A 10823-nucleotide genomic window follows, 5' to 3' on the forward strand; every position below is an offset into this window, starting at 1 on the left:
TTCTGGAAGTACTCAAATATCTGAATCCATTAGTTTAACCCTTGTAATGTCTTCCAAATTACCATACTCTTACCATTACCATACTCTTTTTGTAATATGGAAAAGTTAAGATGGCATGTTAGTTTTAAAGCACTTCATTTTTTTTCTTTTTAAAATCAATGGGTTGATTTTTGCAGATGTGTGAATTGCATTTTTGGCACATTTTTGATGTTTTGAGATCAGTCTTACGAGGGCAGAATTTGGACCTCCTTTTGGGTGATGGGCCAGTAGGGGCAGCTGGTTGAGGAAGAACTGCTGCAGAGGTAGAGCTGGAGCAGAAGTGCTGGTTCTCCATAACCAGTCTGCCAGCTGCTGGTGTCAAACTTTATTATAACAAATCATAGTGCAATAACACAGCAGGTTTGCCAGTGTATACTTGCATGTTCCATGCATAGCTAGACCTGGCATTGCATGCTTCCCATATTTTTATTCCATATTTCCCTGGTTTGCTTGGGATGTGCTGTTTGAATGGACAGCGACAATGGACAGCTGTTTGAATGACACTAGGTGCTCATCCGGATTGTACATCATTGGCAGAAGAGACACCTACTTATCCCATACATCTCATATGGGAGCAAGTTTGCCTTGTGCATGACAATCTTCTCTTGTGTCTTTATCATTGAATCGAATCACTCTTTAGATTTTATGAAACATATTGAGTGTCATGGTAGCACGGAAAATTGTCCTACCAGACTCAGCATGCCATAAATTAGCTGTAGCTTCTGGAGCGGTACAAACCAGCGAAAATCTGCATACCCACATATGCCTGCAGGTTGATTCGATCCATCTTTCTCCACTTGTTGCCATACACACGTCACCCCTCCGTGTTTGTCATATTCAGCACCACCTCTTCAATAGACTTGGGCAAAACCAGGTCAAAAGTGGAATTTATGTCATCAATACGAGACCTTGCATATGCGGTTGGACCACGGTGGCTTTTGTCTCTCTTTATTGCCAACATGCGTCATCTGTCACTGGGAGGAACCAAAGACCAGATCAATTTTTCATCCTTTGACTGAAAGGACTGTCTCAGTTGGGTCCTCTTCCACATATTCTTCCTCTTCATCAGAAGTGTAGCCCAAATGGTACTTTAAAAAGTTATTACATGTTATTTTCTTAGCCACTTTAAATGATATATGTAGCTTCCAGGTGTAAAAACTAAACTAATACTGAATTGCCTAAAACCGGCAGCAACAATTAAACAGACACTTCAGTTTTAACAAAGGCATATATGAAAAACTGCTTTAGCTCTTTGCTCTGTGGTATTTTAGGTCCAGTTGTTAAGTTCATAAACACAACATCAAGACCATTTTGTAAATTAGAATAATTTTTAGAGTCAGGAAGGAGGATTGTTGAGGGTATGGCCAATGACTAGCATTGAATGGGGTGTCTCTTCAGTCTCAGTCTGATCATCCTCATGACATCTGGTTTCAAAACACCAAGATAACAACGCGCAAGTCAAGGCTTCAAAACTGGACTTCACAAATCAGTGAGTGACATTGCATTGGCCACGCTCATCTTTTATACTGACATGTCTCTACTGAATGTAACACACTGAAAAATGATGTGATTATTTAGAATGAAGGAGGAAATAGCAGCATTGATAGTGGAGATCTTATTTTAAAGAAGAACAAACTTTATGTGGGACATCATGTCAGGAAATATTAGATCAGCTGTGTCCAGCAGACAATTTACTAATCAGAGTTAAAAAAAAAATAGAGACGTGGCTGGCAATTGCTGCTGTCTGCCTACGAACCCTAATTGGACATTCTTGCAGTCGTGGCCTCTCAGGTGTGTCACATTAGTGATCAGGAGGGGGCGGTGGAAGAGGAGGCATCTCCCCGGAACAAGTCAAGAACTATTTACAATAAAAGCATGTACTAAAACCATAATAATAAAACACTGAATATTAGTAAAAGATTAGAAATGATAAAACATGGCATTTTATTTATTTCTAGCCATTTTTATCCCATAATGTCCTTTTTTCAAAGTCAGTCTTTATTTTAAAATCCCGTTTTTCCTGATGGCTTATTTATCTCATAGTGCGAATGGTGGACTGGTGTGAACTTCAGTCAGTTCTGCTCATTTTAGCAGATCAGATAGAGAGGAATAATTTACCAGTAGATACTGTTTTGAGTCGTTTAGATGTTTCTGAAATGCTTCGGATGATAATTGCTCTTCAAGATGTTAGCATCGATGACAACATTGTCGAAGGTTTAAGATCCAATACGCCAAGGAAGAACTGTCTTCCACATCTTGAAATCCCGGTGTCGTGCCAAACTAGCTATCCCAGACAGAATTTGTTTTCCCCTGCGTTGGGAGCATGCACTGGCCTTTCGAAATCATTGACAAACAGTAATCCCACATTCGTGATTTTTAGTTTATAAACACTGCTTATAATGACTAACTAATACTGACATTTTGGAGATGTTAGCGCTTTATACAGTAACGTTACAGTGGGATACAAATAATATCAGGCTGATCCTGCCACAATTTGTTCCCATGTTCAAAGACTTATTGCTCCTGAAATTTTGGAGGTTTTAGCTTAGTACAGTTCTGTACAGTTACAGAAGGATACAAATAATGATCAGTCAAAATGTCATTGGTTTATTTAAATAATCCTGTCCGATGTTGTGCCAAGGTCCCGACGCAGGGGAAACAAATTCTGTCGGGGATACAAACATTAACACGACACCGACGGAGTGTTAGCTGTTACGGTGTGCTCACACCGAACGCGATAGAGGCGGCCAGAGCGTCAGGTTTACATGTAAAGTCAATGGAAAAAGCGCGATGACATGCTATTGCATGTCCCGCGAAAATTTGGAAGCAGATTTGCATCGCAAAAAAGGGGGGAAACGGGTGTCAATGTACCGTGTCTGGTGCGTTTGGCCGCGCATGTCAGCTTTTGTGTTGCATTTTGTGTATATGCGCGTTTCGCGTCTACCGCTCGAGTTGGAAAAAGCTGAACTCCAGCTTCAAATCGCGCCGCGACAACCAATCAGGAACCTGGTGATGTGGCTCTGACCTAGGTCAAAGGGGCAGATCCAGCCAAAGTCCATCATTCAGTATGAAGGAAAAGTTCATCACTGCCGTGGCTAATCACCCAGAGCTGTATGATGCCAGGTGCTACTTCTACCAAGACAGGAATAAAAAGGACCTAGCCCTAGGGGTTAATCACAGGCGCCGAGTGCCCGCCCCCAGGCCCCGGCTGCAGCTCAGAGCGGGGAGAAGGCGAGGCGAGACAAGTCAGCCGTGTGGAACTATTTCAAAGTGAATGAAGACGACAAAACAAAGGCGGACTGCAAATTGTGCTCAGTGAAATTGTCCAGAGGAGGCTCAAAAGGTAGCGCATTTAACACAAGCAATTTAATCAAGCACCTAAAATCCCAACACGACAACGAGTACAAAGAGTTTACCCACGCTTCTAAACCAACACAACCCATGCTGCAGCAAACTCTTGCAAGACGAGAGAAAATGTCCAGAGACAATCTACGTGCTGTGAAAATAACACAGGCAATTATCGAGTACATTGCATTGAGTGACCAGCCACTCTCGGAGGTAGAAAATGTTGGATTCCTGCGTCTCCTCCATGTTCTGGAGCCCAGATATGATGTCCCAAGCCGCCACTACATGACTGACACGGAGCTGCCTAAACTACACGAGTCTGTGAAAAAACATATCCACAGCCTACTGCAAGCCTCCTCTGCGTTTAGTTTCACCACGGATATTTGGATAAGCAGTGTTAGCCCCGTGTCACTGATTAGCCTAACCTCCCAGTGGATAGACGAGTTTCACGCTGCAACGAGCCATTACATGCCAAACAATTCCGCGGCTTGCACACCAGCCAGGCTATAGCGCATGTGTTTGAGGAAATGCTCCAGACATGGGGTATACCTAAGACATCAGTACATGTTGTGCTTTGTGACAATGCCAAAAACATGATTAAAGCCATGAATGACGCAGGGCTCCCAAGTCTGCCATATGTCGCGCACACGCTCCAACTGGCTGTTCACAAGGGCTTATTAGCACAGAGGAGCATAGCTGATGCTATAGCAGTGGGGCGGAAAATAGTTGGGCATTTTAAACATTCCGCCTTAGCCTACTCCCGCCTCGAGGACATTCAGGGACAGCTCAACCAGCCAATAAAGAGACTGCAGCAGGACGTACAGACGCGCTGGAACAGCACGTATTACATGCTCCAGTCCCTCATTGAGCAAAAGCGAGTGCTGGGGGTGTCCGAGCATGAACTCCCTGACTATCTCACCGCTCACCAATGGGCTCTTATGGAGACGACCGTTGCCATCCTCGCCCCCTTTGAGGAACTAACTAAAAAAGTGAGCAGCTACGACGCACTAGCCTCTGATGTCATCCCAGCTGTGACTGTGCTAGTGAAACTTCTAAACAGAGAAACAGACGAACAAATTTAAAATTAAATTTAGTTTTTTTATAATTATTTATTCTGTAATATGTTGCATACAACATGCTTTTCATTTTAAATAAATGTTCTTAATTCCAAACTAGTCCCTTGTTTGTTTGTTTTTTGTTAAATTATAGGACTAAAGCTGTTACCTGTAAATTTTAAATCATGTTTTTATTAAGTTCTCGGTATCGGCGAGTACTGAAATGCAAGTACTCGTACTCGCACTCGTTTTCAAAAAAGTGGTATCGGTGCATCCCTATTTTGAACAGTACCTTGTCACAATTATTCTGCATGCTGGCTAAAGATGCATACCCCAATCATGAGAACTGAACAGGAATGCATGCTTTTTCAGATACCAGCTGCAAGAAGTATTTAAAACAGATGTGGAAACTTAAACCAGAGTAGAAACTGGTGGCCATAGTTTTAAACTTAGTTATTAACTTTAAACAAGCATGTGAGCTTTACATTACAAAGGTTCCCCACACCTTCAATTACGCTTAAAAGAAATTATATGGCACAATATACATATAATATGAAACAAAGCACAAGGGTTCAACAAATATTGGCAACACATTTTTGTTTTATTTTACAACTTTATAGTCATTACATTGCATTTTTTAATGTTCGGAATTGTTTTCTTATAAACTGTTTTGAAACATGACATTTTACGCAATTTTAATTTTATATACAAAAAACAAAACGAAAATAAACAAAAAACAAAGACACTTAAGGCTTAAAAAATAACAAATGCATTGCAATAAAAATCCAAAATAACAATAAATGTTGATTTAAACAGAAAGTACAATAACAGCAAGGCCAACATTTCCTCACTGCTCTGTCAAACCACAGATCAAACATACAGTCTCAGACAGTTCTACATATCATTGTCTAAGTGAACGTATTATATTTTGTAAAGGATTATAACATTTGGTAACATTTGAGAACAACACACACAGATTTACACACATACATAAACACATAACAATGTGGTGCTATTCCCAAGATATATTGTAAACATGAGAAGCTAAAGTGAGAATAAATGCTGTTAAACTGCCAAGAGTTACAATTACTGCATGGACTCAACACAACTGTGTTATATGTATACAAACATTTCCTCACTCAACTAAGTGAAATTAGAAGTCTTCCATTTCTAGTCTGGTGTGATTGTTTGTAAATGACTTGGCTGTAACGGTTCCCTGCCTCATTGATCTTGGCTTGATTCAAAGATTTTTTTTTTAGCTCAAGACTTTATTCTTTATTACAGAGTTTAAGTGAATAAAGGTCTTGTGGCCTGTCTGATAAATCACAGTAATACAGGGTACGCCTGGTTATACACTGTGTTTGCAATAGATAAATACAAATAGCGAAATAGCAAATAGGGAAGTAAGTAAATTGATACAGTATAATCATCTGGTGTGTGGTGCCTCCTGCTGAGAGACAAAATTAAATTGGAGGGGAGAGAATGAGAGAAGAAGAGGCAGCTGACAGCGTAAAGACGCAGAAAAATTCCAGCTTTGTGTTTTTTTCCCATTCTAGCTGATGTACGGGACAAACTGTGCTCCTTTTCACCTCAATACAAAACGCATAATATTTTCTCTAAATACGGGACGATCCCGTCTTTTACGGGACGGTTGGCAACTCCCCCCTAACTGTATAGAAACTCCGTCATGCTAGCTAGTACGCATTATTGTTACTGACTGTAAAAAGTCAACGCAACAAAAATAAACTACACCTAAACTTGGTTTATATCTGACCCAGATAGACTGCAGGTCATAACTTTTTACCTGAAGTTCAGTTCACCTGACACTCGGACCGGGGGCCGCCTCAGGTCTCTCCTCCTCCTGCCTCCCCTTTCCCTCATCCACCTGCTGGCCTCTGAAAGCTCCGCCATAGCCACCACCAAACAACTGAGTTATTTTTACACATCGGCCAGCATCTGGCCAATTCTCCACCTTTCATTGTTTATACCGTTACAAAAAAACCCAAAACAACAAACAAAAAACCAAACCATCGGCCCATAAAAATAAAAAAATCACATCGGCCCACTGGGCATTTGCCCGGTATGCACGATGCCCAGTCCAGCTATGGTTGCCGGGCATAAAGGCTGTGGTAACTGGACTCCACTTCCATACCTGGCTGCTTTCTATCCATCAGCATCCCCTGAGTTAAAGGCAGAGGTCCGCACCTTGAGCTTAGCACAAATGTCTTTTACTAACCCAGGGTTTCTGATTTGGCTATTTGCAGACGGTGGTTTTGGCGATGATATCGTCTATGCATTTTCCAATATATCCATTGACAGAGTCTGTGAGTTCATTAATGTTGCCATCAGCTGCATCCTCAAATATCTGCCAGTCAGTGGTCTCAAAGCAGTCTTTAAGTATCTCATTAAAGTTTGAAAACAGTTTTCTGAATCTGACCACATATAACAACTACAGCCACTCACCACTGATTATCCCACTTTCTTTGCTTTAAAATTACGAATGGCAATATTAACACTAGAATAACAGGTGAATAATATGTTTATTAGTGGCATTTCTTAATGTTACAGTGCATACATCTAGCAAGTACCTTAAGGTAAGTTAAATTGTAACTGAGTCTTTAAACAGCTGGTCAAACAAATAAAATGTCAAATATGTTCCAACATCAACTATTCTGGATAGTTTATTTTTCTATTCAGTTCAATTCAATTTTATGTATATAGCGCCAAATCGCAACAACAGTCACCTTAAGGCGCTTTATATTGTACAGTAGATCGTACAATAATAGATACAGAGGAAAAACCCAACAATCATATGACCCCCTATGAGCAAGGACTTTGGCGACAGTGGGAACGAAAAACTCCCTTTAAACAGGAAGAAACCTCCGGCCGAACCAGACTAGGGGAGGTGTAGCCATCTGCTTTGACCGGCTGGGGGGAGAGATGGAAATTAATAAGATGTTCTGTGGAAGAGAGACAGAGATTAATAACAGGTATGATTCAATGCAGAGAGGTCTATTAACACATAGTGAGTGAGAACGGTGACTGGAAAGGAAAAACTCAATGCATCATGGGAATTCCCCAGCAGCCTACGTCTATTGCAGCATAACTAGGGAGGATTCAGGGTCACCTGGTCCAGCCCTAACTATATGCTTTAGCAAAAAGGAAAGTTTTAAGCCTAATCTTAAAAATAGAGATAGTGTCTGTCTCCCGAATCTGGAAACTGGTTCCACAGAAGAGGGGCCTGAAAGCTGAAGGCTCTCCCTCCCATTGTACTTTTAAATACTCTAGGAACAACAAGTAAGCCTGCAGTGCGAGAGCGAAGTGCTCTAATAGGGTGATATGGTACTACAAGGTCATTAAGATAAGATGGGGCCTGATTATTTAAGACCTTGTATGTGAGGAGCAGAATTTTAAATTCAATTCTGGATTTAACAGGAAGCCAATGAAGGGAAGCCAAAACATGAGAAATGTTAGCATTTTGGATTAACTGAAGGCTTTTCAGGGAGTTTTTAGGACTTCCTGATAATAATGAATTACAGTAGTCCAGCCTAGAAGTAATAAATGCATGAACTAGTTTCTATATGATGAAGACAGTTCATTTGAAGAGGTATAATATCCATCAGGTAGGAAACGAGGAGCATGTACTCACCTTGAGATCGCCATCTGTAGATCAACAGCACACATACGATCAGTAAACCAATGACCACCAGAGGAACAACTATTTTGTAGATCTCTACCTTATTTGAGTCTTGTCCAATAAAAGAAATAAAAGAAAAAAATAGTGAGTTAATTTTTAAAAATAAGAAACACAGGAATACATGATAACTCTTTGTCTCCCTGTAATACTACAGTGAACAACATTCAATTTCTCCTTCAATTTTAAAACAATAATCATGTAGAAGTAGAGTGTAAAAAAGAGAAAGGGCAGGCAATACTTGCAGTATTGTGACAGATAACAGAATTATAGATTGTGAGGTGAGTGCCTGGGATAGTTACCTAGAGAACCTGAAATTCTTTTCATCAGAAACAGTAAAACATGTATGTGTGGGGGGATTTTCCATAGTACAGCAAGCATTAACCAATCTGGTCTTTTTCTTGTTATTTACAGATGTAGAAAAAAAAATAGGGCACACCTGTGGGATCTAGTATTGTGGGACTGTTAGGGTTGAAACTTTTTCATTTTTGATTTCAATTATTAAATAAAGCTGTTTTAATTATTTTATTTATGCAATTGTGTTTATATAATGAGTTGTTTTGAGGGTCATGAGCTTCGTCTGGTGTTATGACTAGGCTGAAATATTGCAGGGACACGTCGATTTTTGAAGCAACGCTTACATACACACTGATAATGGTTTTCTACAAGTCTCTGTGTCAGAGAGGCCGAGCAAGATATCCTGAACCAGACCGTAGAATCAGTAGAAGATAATATCATTATCAAGGCTCGGCAGGGGTTGTTTTTTTGTTTTTTTTGTCTTTCAGGTTCCAGGAGGAGCAGATAGAGGTGAGGTCAGACTGAACAGAGGAAGATTCGCAGCAGACTGCCACCTCCGTGTGGCAGCAAGATAGCCATCTTGCTTTGCTTTGTTATTGTCATAGTTCGTGCTGTCAAAATCAATGTGTTAACGCAAATGAATGCGTGATTTAATTAGTGCATCTGGAGTTCAGAATGACTCAAAATCTCTGAAATGTCTCTGTCAAAGCATTTTGGGCAGTTTGTCCAAGTAGAGTTACCTTTGCACATGCGCAAATGGGCAGTAGATCTGGTAGTGACAGGTAGCTGAACCAATCAACTCAATATGGAAGATGATAAACATGGCCCTCTCGATGGGAAATTTGAGTATTAAAAAAATAATAGATTGAAATTCTCTCTGATTCCACTTTGGCTAAAATTACTAAACAGTATTGTGAGCAGTAGAATGGTGCCAGCAGGCATAACAACTATCATGTGTGGTGCATAATAGCGTGTCATAAACTATACCTGGAGATTCTTGGGATGATGGTATGTTGGTTTCAAATGTTTTCTCATCCTCTTTGCCTCCACTGGCATTGAACACAGCGCAGGTATACTTTGAGAAAGTGGATCCTCCCAACAAAGACAGTCTGCTTGTGAGTTGAAATAAACCATCGTCTGACTGTGTCACCTCCATTTTAGAGCTTGCTGTCCAGTCATGTTTCTCTTCATCCAACCAGCGAAGTGTTCCCTGTGGGTAGCCTCCACGAGACTCACAGATCAGGGTACTGTGTTTTTCTGGGACAATTTTCTCAGGGATGGAGTATACAGTCGAGATACTGTATTTGGCTGCAGAGACAAAATGGAAAGCACAATCACTGAGCTGACCATTGCACCTTGATGTCAATAAAAAGTTGCGACATGTAAAAGCTGTCAACAGTAATTTTCTCAGGTGTAGTGTGCTGTATTTGGCTAAAGAAAACAAAACAAAAACATGATCACTGAGATGAAGATTGCACCTTAATGTTAATTAAATAAAATGACATTACTTAAGATGTAATAATTATAATAAGAATATATAATAGCCATAATACTGTATATGTGATAAGAAGATACAAATGAATATGTAAAAAATTTATTTCTTACTTAAAATCTTGTTTCAAAATGATGATTAATCTTTGCTAAAATGCTGTCAAATGTTTCAGTTTTACCTTGCACTTTAAGGGTAGTGACTATGCTGTCATCACCACTGTCTGTGATCACCATGCAACTGTAATCTCCATTGTCTGCCACTGCAGTGTTGGTTATGAGCAGAGATACATTCATGTTCTTCTCGTCCCATAATGGTTCAGCAAACCTGTAGCCTCGCTTTGGCTGGTCCAATTTCCCTCTTTGAAAAGCCAACAGGAGATCACCTTTATCTTCTGGAGAGGTCAGTTTTTCCCAAACAACCAAACGAATATTTGGATCAGTAACATATTTTGATGTTTTGACGACACACTCCAGCAGTGATTGTTGGCCATAGTGTCCTACATTTTCAGCTTTGCATTCCACTTTCACAAATCCTGTAGAAAAGAAAGCAAAATTAGATATGACGTCACATGAGTACCAAACACCATTCCATGCTTAAAGTTCTCAGATTATAAATAAACTTACCACTCTTGACTGCAGTAACACAGAGGGCAGTGAAAATGAATAAAAGAGTACCACCGGAGGCCATGATTATTTACCTGAAAGGACAGTTAAAATGAGCAGGATCAGTTTGCAACTGTTTCACATCAAAGGTTTTTTTTTTTTTTAACTAATCAAACAACAGGGTGCAAAGTGCATTTAAGTATAACAAAGTAAAAGCTACTTTAGCTACTCCCTTAACCCAGAGGAGTCAGAGTATGTAACTCCACATATTGGATTTGACAGATTTTTGTAGCCAATGG

The 10823-nt window shown here is 40.1% G+C and overlaps 1 protein-coding gene across 1 annotated transcript; it reads right to left on the minus strand.

The window, feature by feature from the left end:
- Positions 1 to 6555: 6555 nt before the first annotated feature.
- On the minus strand, positions 6556 to 10609 carry LOC148102539 (uncharacterized). Its single transcript, XM_087841847.1, has 5 exons — positions 10546 to 10609; positions 10101 to 10454; positions 9418 to 9738; positions 8089 to 8187; positions 6556 to 7399 (listed from the first exon to the last, which is right to left on the minus strand). The coding sequence occupies exons 1-5, from the start codon at positions 10607 to 10609 to the stop codon at positions 7260 to 7262; spliced, it is 978 nt and encodes a 325-aa protein (XP_087697973.1). The 3' UTR covers positions 6556 to 7259.
- Positions 10610 to 10823: the final 214 nt, after the last annotated feature.

This window comes from Neolamprologus brichardi, chromosome 6 (genome assembly GCF_056152115.1).
Source record: "Neolamprologus brichardi isolate AB-2024 chromosome 6, ASM5615211v1, whole genome shotgun sequence".
Classification (NCBI taxonomy): domain Eukaryota; kingdom Metazoa; phylum Chordata; class Actinopteri; order Cichliformes; family Cichlidae; genus Neolamprologus; species Neolamprologus brichardi.

Bases quoted from the DNA above. Each gene is read 5' to 3' on its own strand.
- LOC148102539 (XM_087841847.1), bottom strand. From the start codon at position 10,609: ATGGCCTCCGGTGGTACTCTTTTATTCATTTTCACTGCCCTCTGTGTT. The intron at 10,455-10,545 runs GTAAGTTTATTT...TCTTTTCTACAG, and splicing joins TGTTACTGCAGTCAAGAGTG to GATTTGTGAAAGTGGAATGC. The intron at 9,739-10,100 runs GTAAAACTGAAA...TTGTCTCTGCAG, and splicing joins CACTACCCTTAAAGTGCAAG to CCAAATACAGTATCTCGACT.